Below are 24,665 nucleotides of genomic sequence, written 5' to 3' on the forward strand. Positions count from 1 at the left end.
ACAAAGTAGAGTTATGGAACCTGTGCACTGCATGTCAGATCATCACCATAAACAACAAGTGCTGTCGGAGGACAGCAACGCTAGACTATTCAACAGCCTTGTCAACTGAATGAATATAAAAGTCCAAAAAGGGGCAGTATTTTGTAAAAATGCAAAACTGGGTTATGGAACCTGCACAGTGCTTATCAGCTCATGACAGTGGACAAGTGTGTGAAGTTTCAATCCATTCCCATAAGTTGGTACTGAGATACCACCTTACATAAAAGAATTTAACCAAAAACTGCTAAGTTGAATGAAAAAGGGGCATAATTTTGTAAAATGCAAAGTAGAGTTATTGAACCTTTGCACTGCATGTCATATCATGACAGTGAAAAAGTGTGTGAAGTTTCAATCCATTCCCATCAGTGAGTACTGAGATACCAGCTTACATATACAAAAACTTAACCAGAAACTGATAAATCAAGGGACATAATTTGGAAAAAATGCAAAGTAGAGTTATGAGACCTGTACAGTGCATGTTAGATCATGACAGTATACAAGTGTGTGAAGTTTCAATTCATTCCCATTAGTGGATACTGAGATACCAGCTTACATACAAAAACTTAACCAAAAAATTCTAAGTGGAAAAAGGGGTATAATTTTGGAGAAAAAAAAAAAAAAAAAAAAAGTAGAGTTATGGGACCTGCTTAGTGCATGTCAGATCATGACAGTGAAGAAGTGTGTGATGTTTCAATCTATTCCCATTACTGAGTACTGAGATACCAGCTTACATACAAAACCTTAACCAAAAAAGTAAAAAAAGGGGCATAATTTTGTAAAAAAGCAAGATAGAGTTATGGAACCTGTGCAATGTAAGTCTGTTTATGACAGTGAATAAGTGTGTGAAGTTTCAATCCATTCCCATAAGTGGTTACTGAGATACCAGCTTACATACAAAAACTTAACCAAATCGGGACGCCAACGCATAGGTGAGTCCAATAGCTCTACCTTTTCTTTGAATAGTCGAGCTAAAAACTGCTAAGTTGAAAAAGGGGCATAATTTTGTAACAATGCAAAGTAAAGTTATTGATCATTTGCACTACATGTCATATCATGACAGTGAACAAGCGTGTGAAGTTTCAATCCTTTCCCGTTAGTGGATACTGAGATACCAGCTTACATACAAAAACTTAACCAAAAACTGCTAAGTCGAAAAAGGGGCATAATTTTGAAACAAGAGCTGTCCGAGGACAGCAACGCTAGACTATTCAACAGCTTTGTCAATTGAATGAGTACAGAAGTAGAAAAGGGGCATAATTTTGTATAAATGCAAAACAGGGTTAAGGAACCTGCACAGTGCTTATCAGCTCATGACAGTAGACAATTTAGTGTGTGAAGTTTCAATCCATTCCCATTGGTGGGTACTGAGATACCAGCTTACATATAAGAATTTAACCAAAAACTGCTAAGTTGAAAAAGGGGCATAATTTTGTAAAAATGCAAAGTAGAGTTATTTAACCTTAGCACTGCATGTCATATCATGACAGTGAATAAGTGTGTGAAGTTTCAATCCTTTTCCATTAGTGGATACTGAGATACCTGCTTACATACAAAAACTTAACCAACAAGAGCTGTCTCCATAGGATGACACATGCCCCCGATGGCACTTTGAATGAATAGTTATGGCCGATGTTAGAGTTTAGGACCTTTGACCTACGGAGCTGGGTCTTGCGTGCGACATGTCGTCTTACTGTGGTACACATTCATGCCAAGTTATTTGAAAATCCATCCATGGATGACAAAGATATGGACCGGACACGCCCATCAATGCACTATCCTTTAACGTCTAAGTGTGACCTTGACCTTTCAGCTACGGACCTGGGTCTTGAGCGCGACACGTCGTCTTACTGTGGTACACATTCATGCCAAGTTATTTGAAAATCCATCCATCGATGACAAAGATATGGACCGGACACGCCCATCAATGCACTATCCTTTAACGTCTAAGTGTGACCTTGACCTTTGAGCTACGGACCTGGGTCTTGCACGTGACACGTCGTCTTACTGTGGTACACATTCATGCCAAGTTATTTGAAAATCCATCCATTGATGACAAAGATATGGACAGACACGCCCATCAATGCACTATCCTTTAACGTCTAAGTGTGACCTTGACCTTTGAGCTACGGACCTGGGTCTTGCGCATGACACGTCGTCTTACTGTGGTACACATTCATGCCAAGTTATTTGAAAATCCATCCATGGATGACAAAGATATGGACCGGACACGAAAATTGCGGACAGACTGACAGACTGACAGACCGACAGACTGTTCAAAAACTATATGCCTCCCTTCGGGGGCATAAAAACTGCTAATTCGAAAAAGGGGCATAATTTTGAAAAAATTGGAAAGTAAAGTTATGGGACCTGCACAGTGTATGTCAGATCATGACTGTGAACAAGTGTCCATTCCCATTAGTGGATACTGAGATACCAGCTTACATACAACAAGAGCTGTCCGTAAGACAGCCAAGCTCGAATATTCGAAATATTGTCCCAGAAGCAGGAAATTATTACCCAAAAAGGTTAAATATCAAAAGAGTTTTAAGTTCAAAAGGGGACATAATTTGACCAAAATGCAAATCAGAGTTATGGGACTTGATGCTATCAATTAGTTTTATAACCCCGAAGGCACATGTGAAGTTTCAATTCAATATCTGCATTAGTTTTGGAGACAGTAACTTGCATGTAAAACTTCAACCAGAATTTTCTAAGTCCAAAAGGGGGCATAATTTGCCCAAAATACATGTCAGAGTTATGGGACTTGACCCAGTGAGGTTGGTAATTGATCTAGAAAAAGAAAAAATAAGTTTCAAATCTATACGCCTTTTAGTAATAGCTGTATGTACTTGCACGCAAAACTTTAACCAGGATTTTCTAAGTCCAAAAGGGGGCATAATTTGGCCAAAATGAAGGTCAGAGTTATGGGACTTGCTTCTATCAACTAGTTTTATAACCCCGAAGACACATGTGAAGTTTCAATTAAATATCTGCATTAGTTTTGGAGATAGTAACTTGCATGTAAAACTTTAACCAGAATTTTCTAAGTCCAAAAGGGGGAATAATTTGCTCAAAATACAAGTCAGAGTTATGGAACTTGACCCAGTGAGGTTGGTAATTGATCTAAAAAAAGAATAAATAAGTTTCAAATCTATATGCCTTTTAGTAATAGCTGTATGTACTTACACGCAAAACTTTAACCAGAATTTTCTAAGTCCAAAAGGGGGCATAATTTGGCCAAAATGAAGGTCAGAGTTATGGGACTTGATGCTATCAACTAGTTTTATAACCCCGAAAACACATGTGAAGTTTCAATTCAATATCTGCATTAGTTTTGGAGATAGTAACTTGCATGTAAAACTTTAACCAGAATTTTCTAAGTCCAAAAGGGGGAATAATTTGCTCAAAATACAAGTCAGAGTTATGGAACTTGACCCAGTGAGGTTGGTAATTGACCTAGAAAAGGAAAAAATAACTTTCAAAGCTATATGCCTTTAAATGACAGCTGTATGTACTTACATGCAAAAACTTAACCAAGGTGTGACGCCGACACCGATGCCAGGTTGAGTAGAATAGCTAGACTATTCTTTGAACAGTCGAGCTAAAAACTTAACCAACAAGAGGGTCATGATGACCCTGGATCGCTCACCTGAGTAATATGAGCTACATGTTTCAAATGTCAAAATGATGATAAAATATTAAGAAAGTCAGTAGGTCACATTCATGGTCAATGAAATTCAGTTTTACGATTCGTGTGCAGAACTGTGTATGTCATCAAAATTTCAAGGCTATTTCTTAAAAAACAAGAAAGTAGGTCAGTAGGTCAAGGTCACAGTCAAGTGACATCACATTACTTGGGGTCATCAGGTAATTATAATTAAACAGTCTTGGAAATAGGATCAGATGATTTTTTAAGTATTTTTCCTATATCACTCACATAGTAACTAAGTGACCCCAGGGCTGGGCCTCTTTTAACCCCAGGGGCATAATTTGAATAATTTTGGTAGAGGACTACTAGACAATGCATCATACCAAATATCAAAAGCCTAGGTTGTATGGTTTCAGACAAGAAGCTTTTTCCTATATAAGTCTATATAAAACTTGGGACCCCCAGGGCAGGGCCTCTTTTCACCCACAAACAATTTGAACAATTTTGGTTGAGGACCATAAGACAATGCTACAAACCAAATATCAAAGGTCTAAGTGTTGTGATTTCAGACAAGAAGATTTTTAAACTTTTTTCCCTATATAAGTCTATGTAAAACTTGGGACCCCCGGGGCGGGGCCATATTTGACCCTAGGGGGATAATTTGAACAATCTTGGTAGAGGACCACTAGATAATGCTACATACCAAATATCAAAGCCCTAGGCCATGTGGTTTTGAACAAGAAGATTTTCAAAGTTTTCCCTATATAAGTCTATATGAACCATGTGACCCCCGGGGCGGGGCCATATTTGACCCTAGGGAGATAATTTGAACAATCTTGGTAGAAGACCACTAGATAATGCTACATACCAAATATCAAAGCCCTAGGCCATGTGGTTTTGTACAAGAAGATTTTCAAAGTTTTCCCTATATAAGTCTATATAAACCATGTGACCCCCGGGGCGGGGCCCTATTTGACCCTAGGGGGATAATTTGAACAATCTTGGAAGAAGACCACTAGATGATGCTACATACCAAATATCAAAGCCCTAGGCCATGTGGTTTTGTACAAGAAGATTTTCAAAGTTTTCCCTATGTAAGCCTATATAAACCATGTGACCCCCGGGGCCATATTTGACCCTAGGGGATAATTTTAACAATTTTGGTAGAGGACCACTAGATGATGCTACACACCAGGTATCAAAGCCCTAGGCCTTGTGGTTTTGGACAAGAAGATTTTTTAAGTTTTTCCTTTCGGTTGCCATGGCAACCAGAGTTCTGCATGGAATTCAATTCTTTGAAAAATTTTGAAAGGGGGCCACTCAAGGATCATTCCTGTGAAGTTTGGTGTAATTCTGCCCAGTGGTTTTCAAGAAGAAGACTTTTTTAGAAATTGTTGACAGACGACGCACGACTGACGATGGACGACTGACGAAGCACAACGGACATCAAGCAGTCACAATAGCTCACCTTGTCACTTCGTGACAGGTGAGCTAAAAGGTTGGTCAGTAGGTCAAGGTCACAGTCAAGCGACTCCTAATCGCTTGGGGTCATCAGGTAATTATATTTAAACAGTCTAGGAAATATGATCTGATAATTTTTTAAGTATTTATTCCTATATAACTCATATAACAAGTGACCCCAAGGGTCTCTTTTCACCCCAGGGGCATAATTTGAACAATCTTGTTAGAGATCCACTAGGCAATGCTACACACCAAATATCAAAGGCCTAGGCCTTGAACTTTCAGAAAAGAAGATTTTTATTTTTTCCCTATATAAGTCTATGTTAAATTTGGGACCCCCAGGGCAGGGCCTTTTTAGGGAACCAAAAGGCACTGCTACATACCAAATATCAAAGGCCTAGGTCTTTTGGTTTCAGACAAGAAGATTTTTTAAGTTTTTTCCTATATAAGTCTATGTAAAACTTGGGACCAGGCGCCAGTGCGCAGGACTTTCCTCGTTCTTAAAAAAAAAAAAAAAAACCATTAAACACCTAAATATATTTAAATATGTACGGTCATGAAGGTCGCGTGTGATTTATGCGGATTTCCCCTAAACAACAATTTGTGTATAGGATGGCTTGGAATATATGGCCTTATGTAATCAAAACAGGACTGTGGCTTCCAAATATTTTATGACACCCCTAGAGTTAATTGCAGCGGAAGTCATCCGTGATTTGCCGACGATTGATCTGCAAAAAATTATGTAATATTATCTAAAAAATATTTTAATCTTTAGCCCAAGACTTAGTACTGTTCGGTTTCAAGGTCAGCGATGTTTTTGTACTTTGAATAATAGAACGGTCCGGGATTTAGGTAGTGTTATTCAGTATGATAGTCGTTTTTTATGTAAATAAGACAAGGTAGAACATGCTGATTTTCCTATTCGGCAGACGAGTATATAAATTGAACTCCCAAAATCAAACTATATGAACTTCAATTTGAAACCAATCCAAAACAGAAATTTATGCCTAAAATATATTTCACTTACTTTAGCAAGTTATATCTTCAAAACACAGAGAGAAACTATAATGAATTTTGTATCATTGGAAAAAGAATCTAATTTACTAAAATCTTTACATTGACAAAAATAATGTCAAACTTACAGAAAAACTAGAGATGCTTTTGAGAAAAGCGCATGTCTCCCACAACTGCCTAATCATCTAAATAGTAAGTCAGTCTTTATATACTGTTTACTTAATGTACATGTGCATGCGCCATCTTGACACCAAAAGGACGCCTATACTACTAGTAGTATAGGCGCCAGTTTGGGGGCAAAACTGTGCAAGAAATCTGAGTGTTTTTGGTAATTCAAGGGCCATAATTCCGAAGTGCCTAGGCCGATTTGGCTATTTATCGAACCTGGCCAAGCACTTATTGGCAGACACATTTTGTTGAAGTTTGTTGAAGTCTGGTGAAGATCGGATGAGAAATGTTCAATGTAGAGTGCGGACAAGCTTTGTGACAGACAGACAGACAGACAGACAGACTGGAGTAAATCAATATGTCTCCCACACCACTGTGTGGAGGGAGACATAAATACTAAAATAATCATATTTGTAACATAAGTGTGTGCAATCACAATATAAATGCCAACACCTCTGTTCAGATAAAACTGTCAGGCTTATCAGCCATATACCTATTATTGATTATCCTTTATCAGTGTTATGTAAAGGCGGTTATATTGGCTTCTGTTTTGTGTGGTAAAGGGATAACAACACAGACATGGAGATGCATCTGTTTTCTTACCTGACTCTGTAATGGTCGAGTATCTACTGGCAACAATCTAACATCTGTTGACATGGGAACAGTTGCCATAGAGACTGATGGACTCTGAATGTTGATTGGGGTGGATCTTGAGCCAAGGTTTATATTCTGTCCTTCTATATCACTCCTGAAAATTACAAATTTATTGAATTTATGCTCCTAACAAATTATATAAAGAATCTATATAACAAATAATTTCATTTAACAATCTCAACTTTAACAATTAAAATGTTGGAATACATGCTGGATTTTTGGCTGATTAAACCGTATACATACAAGTTTCAAAGACATTAAACACTGCCAGACTCACTAATCAGGCTAATTTTGAACAAGTCTGTTAATTTTGTTTAAATTCTCCAACCTGATGTCAGTCTTACCATGTATTCCAAAACTGAAATATAATTGTTTCCCATGAAAAAAACAAGAAGCTGCGTTCAATAAACGCTTGATGCCCCCGGTGGCATCCTTGTTGATACAAAGCAACCTAAGTCCAAAACGAGGTCAAGTTCAAGGTCAAGGTCAAGCTGAGGTCAGGTGATGTCTGATTTATTTATTTATTTATTTGGGTTTTACAGCGCACCAAAACAGTATAGGTTATATGGCGCCAAACAGGACTACAAATTTTGGTTTCACATCTCATTTACATCGAAATAAAAACATGAGATGTGGAATCAAAATTTGCATACCTGCTGGAATCACAGAGTTACAGCAAAACCAAGTGTTAAGACCCTATTAGTCGCCTCTTACGATCATGCAAGGGTAAGGCAGTGGTTCCAATTCTTTTCATACACAGATCGTCCCAGAACCACATGGGGCAGGTGATGTCTGAAGATGAGGAATGGTCACAGGTTACATCTGCATTAGTATCAAGTCATTCTAGTAAGGGGTATTGATGCTAGACGAAACGGCCCCATTTGGTTAACCGCGTACGGACGGACGGACAAACGGACGGACAGGACAATCACTATATGCCTCCCGCATCAGTAGATGCCAGGGGCATAAAAAATACAACAAATATTTTACCTTTTCAGTTACTATTAAACTTCCAACCTGAATCTGTTTTTAGCTATACCACATACGAAAGAACATTTTTATGAATCATGAACAAGGGTGCCATGATGGCCCTAAATCACTCACAATTTCAGAATTTAAACAGGACAGCATAATGCAACTTTGGAAGAGGACCATAACATGCTCCAGGTGTCAAAGTTCTAGAGGCAGTTACATGTAATTACCGTAAACACATAAATGTATTACTCGTCGCATTTCCACACAACTCATACAAACGCTTCAGAGCACCGCCACTTTTAAAGTTATTTTGTTTAGTTTTTATTGAAGCACCACCTAAATTAAATAGTGCATCGTGCGTATGAATATCTTAGCTCTAATTTCCAGAAGAAAAAGCACATGGTTACTATTTAAAGTTACGCTATAAATAGCGTCCAATTAAAGGACCCATAAGGTACATGGTACGCACCTGTCTATGATGAGTAAATCACATTCAAAAATGGCTAACTGAGAATTTCTCATGTGATGGCTACACAGTGATGATAATTCTGATTCAGAATTTGAGGGTTTCACTAGCGAATTTGATATTGATGTTGATCGTAATGATGCCAGTGAGTCAAGTTCATCGGAAAGTGACTCCCGACGACAACCAACGCACAAATAATGAATAGACAAACAGATTTTCGCCCTTCATGGTTTGTATACATGTCGTGTTTATTTGACCTAATTATACGTTCTGCAGTATTTAAATCAGTTCTTATATACACAATCCAGACAATAATATTAATTTTGCTCCTGAAAATATGCACTGCAACAGATACGACCGCTGGTTATAAAAATACGTATTTTACAATATTTATAGCATAACGAGAGGGTCATCATGACCCTGGATCGCTCACCTGAGTAATATGAGCTACATGTTTCAAATGTCAAACTGATGATAAAATATTAAGAAAGTCAGTAGGTCACATTCATGGTCAATGAAATTCAATTTTACAATTTGTGTGCAAAACTGTGTATGTCATCAAAATTTCAAGGCTGTATCTTAAACAAGAGATAACAGAGTGATCTTGGTGCCCACCAATGTGCCATTTTTGAGTGTTCCAAATTTCAAGACTTATTCATGGTTCATACAGAATATCAGAGACAAAATTCAAGTACTTTTCAAGGACTTTTCATGGACTTTTTACAATTTTTCAAGGACTATTTTTTTTCAAAACCACGACCTAATCTGAACAACTTTTATTATGTAAAGCAAAAATAAAACAACCATCACTTGTCACACCTTTGAAAATGACGTAATTCGATTATTAGATTGATGTGATTCACTATTTTGCTGAGGTTTATCGCTTTTCTTGTGATTTTTTAGTGCACTCCTGCTAATGATACCTCAAAATTTTGTCACACGACGTACAAATACACTTCGTTCTGTCTGCTCTATAGGGCTTCAGCCACTGTTTATAATCGTCTTTTGTCTCCCGCTTACTTGAGTAAACATGTTTATTTTTCTTACTCATTTTAATTCTCTGGAAACACTCGCAAATAGCTAAAAATTGCGAGTTATTATCCCCCCGTACTTTTTTAAACGGAAACGGAAACATGCAAACGGTGATATAGTAGAAATAGCACTCTGTAAATATCGATAAAGTGTGGCCGTAGACCACTATAATAGCATACGAGTGACCCGATCCTGCAATTTCACGAATTTATTTTCATTTTCTCCAATTTATTTTAAGCCTTAAATTCTTTTTGCAAAACAAAGTTACGGAAAGAATATTTTCAAGGAGTAAAAGGTCAAATTCAAGGAGTTTTTTTCAAAATTCAAGTACTTTTCCAGGTTTTTTAGGGTTTTTGTCATTTTCAAGGAGTTTTCAAGGACTACCATCGAATTCAAGGACTTTTCAAGGCCTGTGCGAACCCTGTTATTGACTAGCTCAAGGTCAAATTCCATTTCAGTACACAACACTGTGCATGTGGTCCAGGCATGTGGTCCAAATTTGAAAGCTGTAGCTTGAGAAATGTGAAAGTAGGTCACTAGATCAATTTCAAGGACAAAGTTCTTTGTACACAAAACTATGCATCTGCATCAAGTTTGAAGGCTGTAGTTTGAGAAATTTAGAAGTAGGTCACTAGGTCAATCTTAAGGTCAAAGTTTATTTCGGTACACAAAACTATGCAAGTGGTCCAAATTTGAAGGCTGTAGCTTGAGAAATGTGAAAGTAGGTCATTAGGTCAAAATCAAGGTCAAATTTCATTTCCGAACACAAATCTATGCATGTGGTCCAAATTTGAAGCCTGTACCTTCAAAAATGTGAAAGTAGGTCACTAGGTCAATGTCAAGGTCAAAGTTTGTTTCGGTACACAATCCTATGCATGTGGTCTAAATTTGAAGCCTGTAGCTACAGAAATGTGAAAGAAGTTCACTAGGTCAATCTTAAGGTCAAAGTTCATTTCTGTACACAAAACTATGCAAGTGGTCCAAATTTGAAGGCTGTAGCTTGAGAAATGTGAAAGTAGGGCATTAGGTCAAAATCAAGGTCAAATTTCATTTCGGAACACAGAACTATGCATGTGGTCCAATTTGAAGCCTGTACCTTCAAAAATGTGAAAGTAGGTCACTAGGTCAATGTCAATGTCAAAGTTTGTTTTGGTACACAAAACTATGCATGTGGTCCAAATTTAAAGGCTGTAGCTTGAGAAATGTGAAAGTAGGTCACTAGGTCAAAATCAAGGTCAAATTTCATTTCGGAACACAAAACTATGCATGTTGTCCAAATTTGAAGCCTATACCTTCAAAAATGTGAAAGTAGGCCACTAGGTCAATGTCAAGGTCAAAGTTTTTTTCGGTGCACAAAACTATGCAGGTGGTCCAAATTTGAAGGCTGTAGCTACAGAAATGTGAAAGTAGGTCACTAGGTCAAAATCAAGGTCAACTCATGTTAAGTTCATCTTGCCACTCAAAACAATACATGTGTCCAAATTTGAATGCTGTCGGTTATTGACAAGAATATTTTAAAAGCTTTTCCCTATACAAGTCTATATGAACCATGTGACCCCCATGGCGGGGCCATATTTGACCCTAGAGGGATAATTTGAACAAACTTGGTAGAGAACCACTAGATAATGCTACATTACAAATATCAAAGCCCTAGGCTTTGTGGTTTGGACAAGAAGATTTTCAAAGTTTTTCGCACTCCACTATTCGGTGATTTGACATATATATCTCAATAAGAGACCTCTTAAAAGGAAGATACACCGAGGGCATAAGTCAAGAACACAAACTAGAGTTATTGAGAGTGTTACCACACACGCAGATGATGATGGTAAAAACATATTTTGAGTTTCAAGTCATAACCTTATATAGTATCAAAGCTATGTCCAGAAAACGAAGATTGTCAAAAAATTAAAGTATGAAAGGGGCATAATTTGGTCAAAAATACAAATCAGAGTTATGGGGATTGTTACAATTCATGCAGATGATGATGATAAAGATACATTTCAAGTTTCAAGTCTTTATCTTATATTGTACTAAAGTAACGTCAAGAAAGCGAAGATTGCCAAAAAAATTTAAGTATGAAAGGGGCATAATTCTGTCAAAAATACGATTAGAGTTATGGGGATTGTAACCCACAATATAAAGAAATGTTTTTAATTTCAAGTTATCTTCATTATCTTTTAAAGAACCAAAGATATGTCTATAAACAAAGCTTTCAAAAAAATTTAACATGAAAATAATTCCAAGAATAACAACTTTGTGACCTTGACCTTGGGTATAGTGGGCCCAGCCCCTGCACATACTTTGTTTGTATGCTGGACAATGTTTATGTGAAGTTACAGTAAGATATAAGCAACAGTAACAAAGATATGACAGAAAAACAAAGGTTGACATGAAAATAATTCCAAGAATAACAACTTTGTGACCTTGACCTTGGGTATAGTGGGCCCAGCCCCTGCACATACTTTGTTTATATGCTGGACAATGTTTATGTGAAGTTACAGTAAGATATAAGCAACAGTAACAAAGATATGACAGAAAAACAAAGGTTGCCAAAAAACTTTAACCTTAAAAATAACCTAAGTATAACACCTTGATGACCTTGACCTTGGGTATAATGGGCTAAGCCCATGCACATACTTTGTTTGTACGCTGGACAATGTTTATGTGAAGTTACAGTCAGACATAAGCAATAGTAACAAAGATATTACAGAAAAACAAAGGTTGTCGAAATACTTTAACCTTAAAAATAACCTTTAGAAGTATAACACCTTGGTGACCTTGACCTTTTGTTTAATGGACCCGGCCCCTGCAATACTTTGTTTGTATGCTGGACAATGTTTATGTGAAGCTACAGTAAGATATAAGCAATAGCAACAAAGATATGACACAAAAACAAAGGCTGCCAAAAAACTTTAACCTTAAAAACAAGAGATCATAGAGTGATCTTGGCGCCCACCAATGTGCCATTTTTGAGTGTTCCAAATTTCAAGACTTATTGACTAGCTCATGGTCAAATTTCATTTCCGTACACAACACTGTGCATGTGGTCCAAATTTGAAAGCTGTAGCTTGAGAAATGTGAAAGTAGGTCACTAGATCAATTTCAAGGACAAAGTTCTTTGCACACAAAACTATGCAAGTGCATCAAGTCTGAAGGCTGTAGTTTGAGAAATTTAGAAGTAGGTCACTAGGTCAATCTTAAGTCAAGGTACAATGTCAAGGTCAAAGTTTGTTTCGGTACACAATCCTATGCATGTGGTCTAAATTTGAAGCCTGTACCTTCAGAAATGTGAAAGTAGGTCACTAGGTCAATCTTAAGGTCAAAGTTCATTTCAGTACACAAAGACATGCATGTGGTCCAAATTTGAAGGCTGTAGCTTGAGAAATGTGAAAGTACGTCACTAGGTCAAAATCAAGGTCAAATTTTATTTCGGAATACAAAACTATGCATGTGGTCCAAATTTGAAGCCTGTACCATTAAAAATGTGAAAGTAGGCCACTAGGTCAATTTAAAGGTCAAAGTTTGTTTCGGTACATAAAACCATGCATGTGGTCCAAATTTGAAGGCTGTAGCTTGAGAAATGTGAAAGTAGGTCATTGGGTCAAAATCAAGGTCAAATTTCATTTCGGAACACGAAACTATGCATGTGGTCCAAATTTGAAGCCTGTACCTTCAAAAATGTGAAAGTAGGTCACTAGGTCAATGTCAAGGTCAAAGTTTTTTTCAGTGCACAAAACTATGCATGTGGTCCAAATTTGAAGGTTGTAACTACAGAAATGTGAAAGTAGGTCACTAGGTCAAAATCAAGGTCAAGGTTCATCTTGCCTCTCAAAACCATACATGTGGTCCAAATTTGAATGTTGTAGGTTATGGACAAGAAGTTTTTAAAAGCTTTTCCCTATATAAGTCTATATGAACTATGTGACCCCCAGGGCGGGGCCATATTTGATCCTAGGGGGATAATTTTAACAAACTTGGTAGAGAACCACTAGATGATGCTACATTACAAATATCAAAGCCCTAGGCTTTGTGGTTTAGACAAGAAGATTTTTAAAGCTTTTCCCTATACAAGTCTATGTAAACCATGTGACCCCTGGGGCGGGGCCATATTTGACCCTAGGGGGATAATTTGAACAATCTTAGTAGAAGACCACTAGATGATGTCACATACAAAATATCAAAGCCCTAGGCCCTGTGGTTTTGGACAAGAGGTTTTTCAAAGTTTTTCCCTATATAAGTCTATATAAACCATGTGACCCCCGGGGCGGGGCCATATTAGACCCCAGGGAAATAATTTGAATCATCTTGGTAGAGGACCACTAGATGATGCTTCATACCAAATAGCAAAGCCCTAGGCTCTGTGGTTTTGGACAAGAAGATTTTCAAAGTTTTTCCCTATATAAATCAATGTAAATTATAGAAATAAACAAAGGGCTATAACTTAATAAAAAATTGTTGAACCAGCCTGATTTTCAGGGGGACACAACTAGGGTACCAATACATCATTCTGACAAAGTTTGGTCAAAATCCCCCTGGTAGTTTCTGAGGAGATGCGATAACGAGAAATTGTTAACGGACGGATGGACGGACTGACGGACGACTGACCACCGACGCAGAGTGATTTGAATAGCCCACCATCTGATGATGGTGGGCTAACAAGAGGGCCATGATGGCCCTATATCGCTCACCTGAGTACCATTGCTCTTAATGATAAGATCAAGTTTTGACATAGATCACATAGGCATACACATTAATTATCATCAGGATAAATATTTTCTTGTAACAGTCCCTTTTGACCTATGGGTCACGTACTAGTCAGGGCCAATCTCCATACCAAGTTTGAGGATCCTAGGCTCAAATGCTGCATTTTTGTACTAGCATGACTATTCCTTACCCTCATTTGAAGCTGCTAACGTATATTCATTTACATAACAAGAGGACCATGATGGTCCTGAATCGCTCACCTCTTCCCACATGACCCAGTTTTGAGTATGACATCGTTTTTTCTATTATTTGACATAGTGACCTAGTTTTGAACAAGAACTAGGTATTATCAAGATAAAAATTCTGACAAATTTTCATGAAGATCCATTGAAAAATATGGTCTCTAGAGAGGTCACAAAGTTTTTCTATTATTTGACCTATTGACCTAGTTTTCGAAGGTACGTGACCCTGTTTTGAACTTTACCTAGATATCATCAAGGTGAACATTCTCACTAATTTTCATGAAGATCTCATGAAAAATATGGCCTCTAGAGAGGTCACAAGGTTTTTCTATTTTTATACCTACTGGCCTAGTTTTTGACCGCACGTGACCCAGTTTCGAAACTGACCTAGATATCATCAAGGTGAACATTCAGATCAATTTTCATGAAGATCCATTGAAAATATGGCCTCTAGAGAGGTCAAAAGATTTTTAATAATTTTAGACCTACTGACCTAGTTTTTGACCGCAGTTGACCCAGTTTCAAAATTTGACCTAGATATCATCACGATGAACATTCAGACCAACTTTCATACAGATCCCATGAAAAGTATGGCCTCTAGAGAGGTCACAAGGTTTTTTTATTATTTGACCTACTGACCTAGTTTTTTAAGGCGAACATTCTGACCAATTTTCATGAAGATCCATTCACAAGTATGGCCTCTAGAGAGGTCACAAGGTTTTTCTATTTTTAGACATACTGACCTAGTTTTTGACCGCAGTTGACCCAGTTTCGAACTTGACCTAGATATCATCAAGATGAACATTCAGACCAATTTTCATACAGATCCCATGAAAAATATGGCCTTTAGAGAGGTCACAAGGTTTTTCTATTATTTGACCTACTGACCTAGTTTTTGAAGGTACGTGACCCACTTTCGAACTCGACCTAGATATCATCAAGATGAACATTCAGACCAACTTTCATACAGATCCCATGAAAAATATGGCCTCTAGAGAGGTCACCAGCTTTTTCTATTATTTGACCTACTGACTAGAGGTCACCAGCTTTTTCTATTATTTGACCTACTGACCTAGTTTTTGATGGCACGTGACCCACTTTCAAACTTGCCCTAGATATCATCAAGATGAACATTCTGACCAATTTTCATGAAGATCTCATGAAATATATGGCCTCTAGAAAGGTCACAAGGTTTTTCTATTTTTAGACCTACTGACCTAGTTTTTGACCGCATGTGACCCACTTTCGAACCTGACCTAGATATCATCAAGATGAACACTAGGTCCAGTTTTCATACAGATCTCATGAAAAATATGGCCTTTAGAGAGGTCACAAGGTTTTTCTATTATCTGACCTACTGACCTAGTTTTTGAAGGCATGTGACCCAGTTTCGAACTTGACCTAGATATCATCAAGGTGAACGTTCTGACCAATTTTCATGAAGATCTTGTGAAATATATGGCCTCTAGAGAGGTCACAAGGTTTTTCTATTTTTAGACCTACTGACCTAGTTTTTGACGGCACGTGACCCAGTTTCGAACTTGACCTAGATATCATCAAGATAAACATTCTGACCAATTTTCATGAAGATCTTGTGAAATATATGGCCTCTAGAGAGGTCAAAGGTTTTTCTATTTTTAGACCTACTGACCTAGTTTTTGAAGGCACGTGACCCAGTTTCGAACTTGACCTAGATATCATCAAGATGAACATTCTGACCAACTTTTATAAAAATCCCATGAAAAATGTGACCTCTAGAGTGGTCACAAGCAAAAGTTTACGGACACATGGACGGACGGACACCGCGCGATCACAAAAGCTCACCTTGTCACTTTGTGACAGGTGAGCTAAAAAATAAACGGAGGTAATTCCAGGGACTATGATAGACTGTATAAGATCCCACCAGTGTTAGATCATGTGTCTGAGAACTTTCTTGAGCGGTATGATGTGGAAAGTAACGTTTCAGTCAATGAAGCAATGATTCGATATACGGGGAAGCTGTCATTCCGTTAATAGATGCTGGCTAAACCGATAAAGAGAGGGATAAAGGTTTGTGGATGGCCTGTGAATGCTGTGATTCGGAGTCAGCATATCTCTCGAGGTTTGAGGTTTATTTAGGGCCCACAGGCAATCAGCCAGAACATAGACTTGGACACTGTGTCGTGACAACCCTATCTGATAATCTACAGCAAAGTCACAGATGTTTATACTTTGATAATTTCTATACTGGTGTGCAGCTTTAATAGTATAATTCTAATTCAAGCAGGATACCATTTTTCAATTTCGCGAATATTAAACCTCGCCAACATACTCAAAATTTTGACCCCGCAAAAAATATGTGCGTTTACAGTACTTTTTTGTGACTTTCTTTGTATAATATTAACTATTTATTGCTTGGCATATTTTCATTTCCAGTAAAAATTGGCAAGCATGATTAAATGTGATCGCAGTCATGTATACGGAACACAGAACACTTTGCAAGAAATTCCTTAACTTTTTGCCGAATATATTCTTTTGTCATTCCTCAACACAAACCCATTCGCATGGGATCCCAAATTTTCCATCGAATTTGCTTGTTCTGAAAAAAGTTAACAGCAAAATAGTCACCAGATAAGCAATTTTAATTTTGACAAACAGGTTCTCCACACTGACACTTTTCAAATTTTTGACAGTACACAAGCAAATCAGAAGTTTGAAAAATACCCGATGACATACCCTTTCGACTTGATATTGTATTTGTTTCACTCCAATTGCTCAACTTCGCCCAAAACGCAGTCCCTGATGGACAAACTTAAATACAGTGCCAACTTCGGGCATATAAAACTTACAGTGACCTACCCAGTCAACTATTGCCTTTTTTATTCTTCTTTAAGTGCTTTAGCTAAAGATAAATAAAACTAGAAAATGCTTTTGTAAAAAAGCGCATGTCTCCCCCAATGCAAAGTCCTATAGGCAAGAAGTCAATAGGGGTCAGGAGCAAAATCAAAGAGACACTGATGGTTGGCTGCAATAGGGATCATCTACTTGGCATTCCAGTCATCCCGCTAAATTTCAACACTCTTGGCCTAATGGTTCTCCATCAACTGGTTCAGGCTCCTGTGCCTTGACCTTTGATCAAGTGACCTCAAAATAAATAGGGGCCCATCTACTCTGCATGTCCAATCATCCTATTAAGTTTCAACATTGTAGGTCAAGTGGTTCTCAAGTTATTTCCAAAAAAAAGATTTTACATGAACAGGCCACTGTGACCTTGACTTTTAACAGACTGACCCCCAAAATCAAAGGGGTCATCTACTCTGCATGTTCAATCATCCTATGAAGTTTCAACATTCTGGGTCAAGGGTTCTCAATTATTGATCAGAACTGGTTATCAATGTTCAGGCCCCTGTGACCTTGACCTTAACGAGTGGCCCCAAAAAAAATAGGGGTCATTTACTCTGCATGAACAACATCCTATGAAGTTTCAACTTCTGGGGCAGAGGTTCTCAAGTTATTGATTGGAAATGGTTTTCCATGTTCAGCCCCTGTGGCCTTGACCTTTAACAGAGTGACCCTAAAATCGTTAGGGGTCATCTACTCTGCATGACCAATCACCTATGAAGTTTCATCATTCCTGGGTCAAGTGGTTCTCAGTTTCTGACCGGAAATGGTTTTCAATGTTCGAGCCCCTGTGACCTTGACCTTTCACAGAGTGACCCCATAATCGTTAGGGGTCATCTACTCTGCATGACCAATCATCCTATTAAGTTTCAACATTCTGGGTCAAGTGATTCTCAAGTTATTGACCGGAAATGGTTTTCCATGTTCAGGCCCCTGTGACCTTGACCTTTGACGGAGTGACCCCAAAATCAATAGGGGTCATCTCCTCTTCATGACCAATCATCCTATGAAGTTTCAACATTCTGGGTCAAGTGGTTCTCTAGTTATTGATCGGAAATGGTTTTCCATGTTCAGGCCCCTGTGACCTTGACCTTTGACGGAGTGACCCCAAAATCAATAGGGGTCATCTACTTTTCATGACCAATCATCCTATGAAGTTTCAACATTCTGGGTCAAGTGGTTCTCTAGTTATTGATCGGAAATGGTTTTCAATGTTCAGGCCCCTGTGACCTTGACCTTTGACGGAGTGACCCCAAAAACAATAGGGGTCGTCTACTCCAGCAGCCCTACAACCCTATGAAGTTTGAAGGTTCTAGGTCAAATGGTTCTCCAGTTATTGCTCGGAAATGAAGTGTGACGGACGGACGGACGGACAGACGGACGGACGGACAGGGCAAAAACAATATGTCTCCTGGGGGAGACATAATTACCTGTATAACTGCTGTGTGGATTTGTCAGGCAAAGATGCTGGACTTGAAACCATCAGATTTCTTGGATCTTGTTGAGCAGCTGGGCTGGCTGGTACCAGATTTCTTGGATCAACAGGGCTTGCTGGTACCATGTTTCTTGGGTCAACAGGGCTTGCTGGTACCATATTTCTTGGATCAACAGGACTTGCTGGTACCATGTTTCTGGGATCCACAGGGCTAGCTGGTACCATATTCCTAGGGTCTACTGGACTTGCTGGTACCAGATTCCTTGGGTCTACAGGGCTGGCAGGGACCATATTTCTTGGGTCTGCTGGACTGGATGGGATCATATTCCTTGAGTCTGCTGGGCTAGAAGGGATTAAATTCCTAGGATCTGCTGGACTTGAAGCCACCATGTTTCGGGGATCACCTGGACTAGTAGCAACCATATTCCTTGGGTCTGCTGGACTAGTAACGGCCATGTTTCTATGATCTGCCGGACTTGAAGGCACATAATTTCTCAAGTCTTGCTGACTTGATGGTACAAGACCCCTTGAATCTGTCTGTGACCTGATATCTGCTTCAGGTATTGTACTACGGAATGGCTGTATCAACTTATCAAAACTGTCTAGAGTCCCGGGAGTGGAACTGGTTGAGTTATACGGAGGTACCACATGGTTGTCATAGGCCGGTCTCAATCCACCCTGAAGAGAACCAGGTAAAGGAACCTGATCAAAGTGCATTCGTTCATGGAATGCATAATCACTGTAGTACAAAAACTGCTTTAAACACAGCCTGCATGTGTAGATATTCTGTTCTGTGAGCCGACTTCCATCCATGACATTCGAGAAATTGTTAGCCATCACCAAAAACTGAACTTAGAATTGAAGTTAAGTCTTCAGCCAATGCCAAATCTTCAACCCATTGTCTGTCTACCCCATTGCTGACATCCAGCTGTCTGTGGAAATTTACCTCTTCTTTTCACACAATGATATAAGTCTAAAATAAAATAAAACAAGAATGAGTTACCAACGTCCCCTGCCTAGAGACATTTTTTCACAAAACATATTGCATGCCAAAACAACATACTGAAAAATCATTTAATATCGTGGGCATGAAATTTCGTGGTTTTGGTCAAACCAGCAATTTCGTGGGGATATGAATTCGTGGATTTTAACTTTTGAACATAAAATAAATGGGAATTTTGCATGTTCGTTGGGATTAAATTTCGTGGATTGACTCAACCACGAAAATTAATCCCCCACGAATATTAATAATTTCACAGTATTCTTAGTAAAAGGGCAACATACTAACAATATACATAAGTCATAACTATATATCGTATAATTCATGAAGACATTATGAAGTTTGAAAATGACTTGAAGTTCGGCCCCATTCCCCCCTCAAAATAGTATGTTTTTTCCCCTCCGAAAATAAAACAAGAGGGCCATGAAGGCCCTGTATCGCTCACCTGACCTATTGACCTAAAGATCGTCAAGATTAACATTCTGACCAAGTTTCATTAAGATATGGTCATAAATGTTGTCTCTAAAGTGTTAACTAGCTTTTCCTCTGATCTGACCCGGTGACCTAGTTTTTGACCCCACATAACCCAGATTTGAACTTGACCTTAAGATCATCAAGATTAACATTCTGACTAAGTTTCATGAAAATAATGTTATAAATGTGGCCTCTAGAGTGTTAACAAGCTTTTCCTTTGATCTGACCTAGTAACCTAGTTTTTGACCTCACCTAACCCAGACCTATAGATCATCAAGATTAACATTCTGACCAAGTTTCATTAAGATATGGTCATAAATGTGGCCTCTACAGTTTTAACTTGCTTTTCCTTTGATTTGACCTGGTGACCTAGTTTTTGACCCCAAGTCACCCAATATCGAACTCATCCAAGATTTTATTGATGGAAACATTCTGACCAAGTTTCATTAAGATTGGGCTAAAATTGTGACCTCTATAGTGCCAACAGTCAAACTGTTGACGACAAATGATGGACACAGGGCGATCACAAAAGCTCACCTTCAGCACTTTGTGCTCAGGTGAGCTAAAAATAAAGGGAGGTAATTTGTCATAAATTCAGTCAATATGTATCTTCATTGATTTTTCAATTCCATCTGATGGCATAAATGAAATTTCAGATCAGTATCTTCATTAGTTACGGAGATATACCCATTTTAATTTGAAATAAAGGGAGGTAATTTGACATAAAATCAGTCCATAGTTATCTACCTTGATTGACTCAGTCCAACTAATGACAATAATGAAATTTCAAATAAGTCCTTTAAGTATTTACTGATATAAATCCATTTTGATTAAAATCAGGGGAGATAATCAGATATAAAATAACTCGGGAACCTATGATTGAATCTCGCAGATTCGTCATGGAATCCAAGATTTATTGCTGTTGAAGATATTTTGCAAGTTTGTATCAAATCAAACCATAAATGAAGACTCTAAATGGCTGCAAAAGCCAAAATAGCAAAGTTTTCGAAAGGAACCGAGATATTATGCCAATACAACTTGTGTGCAAGTTTGATTAAAGTTGATTGCAAAATGTGGTCTCTATCCTGTTCACAAGCCAAAAATAGTAAATCTGACCCTTTAAGGGGCCATAACTCTGGAACCCATGATGGGATCTGGCCAGTTTTGGAAAGGAACCGAGATATTATGCCAATACAAGTTGTGTGCAAGTATGATTAAAATTAATTGCAAACTGTGGTCTCTATCGTTTGGATCTGATTTGTCATGGAATCCAAGATTTATTGTTGTTGAAGATATTTTGGAAGTTTGTGTCAAATAAAACCATAAATGAAGTTTCTATATGGCTGCAAAAGCCAAAATAGCCAATTTTGGACCTTCAAGGGGCCATAACTCTGGAACCCATGATGGAATCTGGCCAGTACAAGAAAGGAACCAAGATCTTGTGGTGATACAAGTTGTGTGCAAGTTTGATTAAATTCAAATCATAAATGAAGCTGCTATTGTGCAGACAAGGTCAAAATAGCTAATTCTGGCCCTTTCAGGGGCCATAACTCTGGAACCCATAAAGGAATCTAGCCAGTTCAAATTAGGAACCAAGATCTTATAGTGATACAAGTTGTGTGCAAGTTTGGTTAAAATAAAATCATAAATGAAGCTGCTATTATGCAGACAAGGTCAAAATAGCTAATTCTGGCCCTTTCAGGGGCCATAACTCTGGCACCCATAATGGGACCTGGCCAGTTCAAGAAAGGAACCAAGATCTTATGGTGATACATGTGTGCCAGTTTGGTAAAAATCAAATCATAAATAAAGCTGCTATTGTGCAGACAAGGTCAAAATAGCTGATTTTGGCCCTTTCAGGGGCCATAACTCTGGAACCCATAATGGGATCTGGCCAGTTCAAGAAATGTGGTGATACAAGTTGTGTGCAAGTTTGGTTAAAATAAAATCATAAATGAAACCACTATCGTGGAGACAAGAAATTGTTGACGGACGGACGCACGCACGGACACACGACTGACGACGGACGAAGGGTGATCACAAAAGCTCACCTTGTCACTATGTGACAGGTGAGCTAATAAAAACATGAGCACCTCAATGCAACCCAAATGCAGAGCAATATACACACAAAACAAAGTCATATGACCTTTGACCCCTAAGTGTGACATTGACCTTGAAGTGAGCCATCTGAAACATGCGCTCTGCATGTCGTTTCAATGAGGTGAACATTTGTGTCAGGTTTCTTTGAAATCCATCAAGGGGTTCAAGAGTTACAAAGCGGAACGGAAGTTGCTAACCAACAGACAGACAGACAGAGGGACACCGAGGTGACACATAATACATCCCTTCGGGTGCATAAAAAGGAATGGAGATCTTATGGTGATACAAGTTGTGTGCAAGTTTGGTTAAAATCAAATCATAAATGAAGCTGCTATTGTGCAGACAAGGTCAAAATAGCTAATTTTGGACCTTTCAGTGGCCATAACTCTGGAATAAATTAAGGGATCTTGCCAGTTCAAGAAAGGTACCAAGATCTTATGGTGACACAAGTTTTGTGCAAGTTTGATTAAATTCAAATCATAAATGAAGCTGCTATTGTGCAGACAAGGTCAAAATAGCTAATTCCAGCCCTATCAGGGGCTATAACTCTGGAACCCATAAAGGAATCTGGCCTGTTCAAGAAAGGCACCGAGATCTTGTGGTGATACAAGTTGTGTGCAAGTTTGGTTAAAATCAAATCATAAATGAAGCTGCTATTGTGCAGACAAGGTCAAAATAGCTAATTTTGGCCCTTTCAGGGGCCACAACTCTTGAACCCATTATGGCATCAGGCCGGTTCAAGAAAGGAACCGAGATCTTATGGTGACACAAGTTTTGTGCAAGTTTGATTAAATTCAAATCATAAATGAAGCTGCTTTTGTGCAGACAAGGTCAAAATAGCTAATTTTGGCCCTTTCAGGGACCATAACTCTGGAACCCATAATGGAATCTGGCCAGTTCAAGAAAGGAACCAAGATCTTATGGTGATACAAGTTGTGTGCAAGTTTGGTAAAAATCAAATCATAAATAAAGCTGCTATTGTTCAGACAAGGTTAAAATAGCTAATTTTGGCCCTTTCAGGGACCATAACTCTGGAACCTATAATGGGATCTGGCCAGTTCAAGAAAGATAACAAGATCTTATAGTGATACAAGTTGTGTGCAAGTTTGGTAAAAATCTAATCATAAATAAAGCTGCTATTGTGCAGACAAGGTCAAAATAGCTAATTTTGGACCTTTCAGGGGCCATAACTCTGGAACCCATTATGGGATCTGGCTGGTTCAAGAAAGGGACCGAGATCTTATGGTGACACAAGTTTTGTGCAAGTTTGATTAAATTCAAATTATAAATGAAGCTGCTATTGTGCAGACAAGGTCAAAATAGCTAATTCTGGCCCTTTCAGGGGCCATAACTCTGGAACCCATGATGGAATCTCACCAGTTCAAGAAAGGAACCAAGATCTTATGGTGATACAAGTTGTGTGCAAGTTTGGTTAAAATAAAATCATAAATGAAGCTGCTATTGTGCAGACAAGGTCAAAATAACTAATTCTGGCCCTTTCAGGGGCCATAACTCTGGAACCCATGATGGAATCTCGCCAGTTCAAGAAAGGAACCAAGATCTTATGGTGATACAAGTTGTGTGCCAGTTTGGTAAAAATCAAATCATAAATGAAGCTGCTATTGTGCAGACAAGGTCAAAATAGCTAATTTTGGCCCTTTCAGGGGCCATAACTCTGGAACCCATAATGGGATCTGGCCAGTTCAAGAAAGGAACCGTGATCTTATGGTGATACAAGTTGTGTGCAAGTTTGGTTAAAATAAAGTCATAAATGAAACCACTATCGTGCAGACACAAAATTGTTGACGGACGGACCGACGATGGACGACGGACGAAGGGTGATCACAAAAGCTCACCTTGTCACTATGTGACAGGTGAGCTAATAAAACTTTACATTAGTTATACATGGGCTTGGAAGACACACGAGTGAATACAGCAAAAACCGATCTGTTTTCTTGACAATTAATATCCGAGCTAAATTGTTTTCTCCTAATCAGTCATAGTTATTCACACCTTTGATAGTTTGTGTCATCAACGCCATTTGTCAGCGTTGATTAGATTAATATCTTCAGGTAACATGCATTAATGGAGATCGCCATCAGTTTGTAAAACAAGAGGGCCATGATGGCCCTATATCGCTCACCTGTTATCATTGCACTTGAGGACAAGAAGGTCCTCAGAAAAAATATCTAAGTCCAAAGGACAGGAACAACAAAGGAAAGAAATTTAACCAAAAAGAAAAAAAAAATTCTTACAAGGTACAGATATGTCAAAATACACCTTTAAATTGGAGGTACCATCCATGTTGTACCACAGAAAAGTGGTCTCGGTTTTTCCCTATGGCCAATAATAAAGAAGTTACTAAAAATAAG

The 24,665-nt window shown here is 38.4% G+C and overlaps 1 protein-coding gene across 1 annotated transcript in view; it reads right to left on the reverse strand.

Annotated features, from left to right (window-relative positions):
• The window catches only part of LOC128552498 (uncharacterized), a 28,680-nt gene extending 8,982 nt beyond the window's left edge, over nucleotides 1-19,698 (reverse strand). Inside the window, exons 1-2 of the mRNA XM_053533548.1 lie at nucleotides 18,715-19,698; nucleotides 6,935-7,079 (exon numbers count right to left, since the gene is read on the reverse strand). Coding sequence (XP_053389523.1) covers nucleotides 6,935-7,079; nucleotides 18,715-19,556 — 987 coding nt within the window. The 5' untranslated portion in view covers nucleotides 19,557-19,698. The remainder of the gene's footprint in view (nucleotides 1-6,934; nucleotides 7,080-18,714) is intronic.
• Nucleotides 19,699-24,665: the final 4,967 nt, after the last annotated feature.

Source organism: Mercenaria mercenaria, unplaced genomic scaffold, assembly GCF_021730395.1.
Source record: "Mercenaria mercenaria strain notata unplaced genomic scaffold, MADL_Memer_1 contig_2854, whole genome shotgun sequence".
In the NCBI taxonomy this organism is placed as follows: domain Eukaryota; kingdom Metazoa; phylum Mollusca; class Bivalvia; order Venerida; family Veneridae; genus Mercenaria; species Mercenaria mercenaria.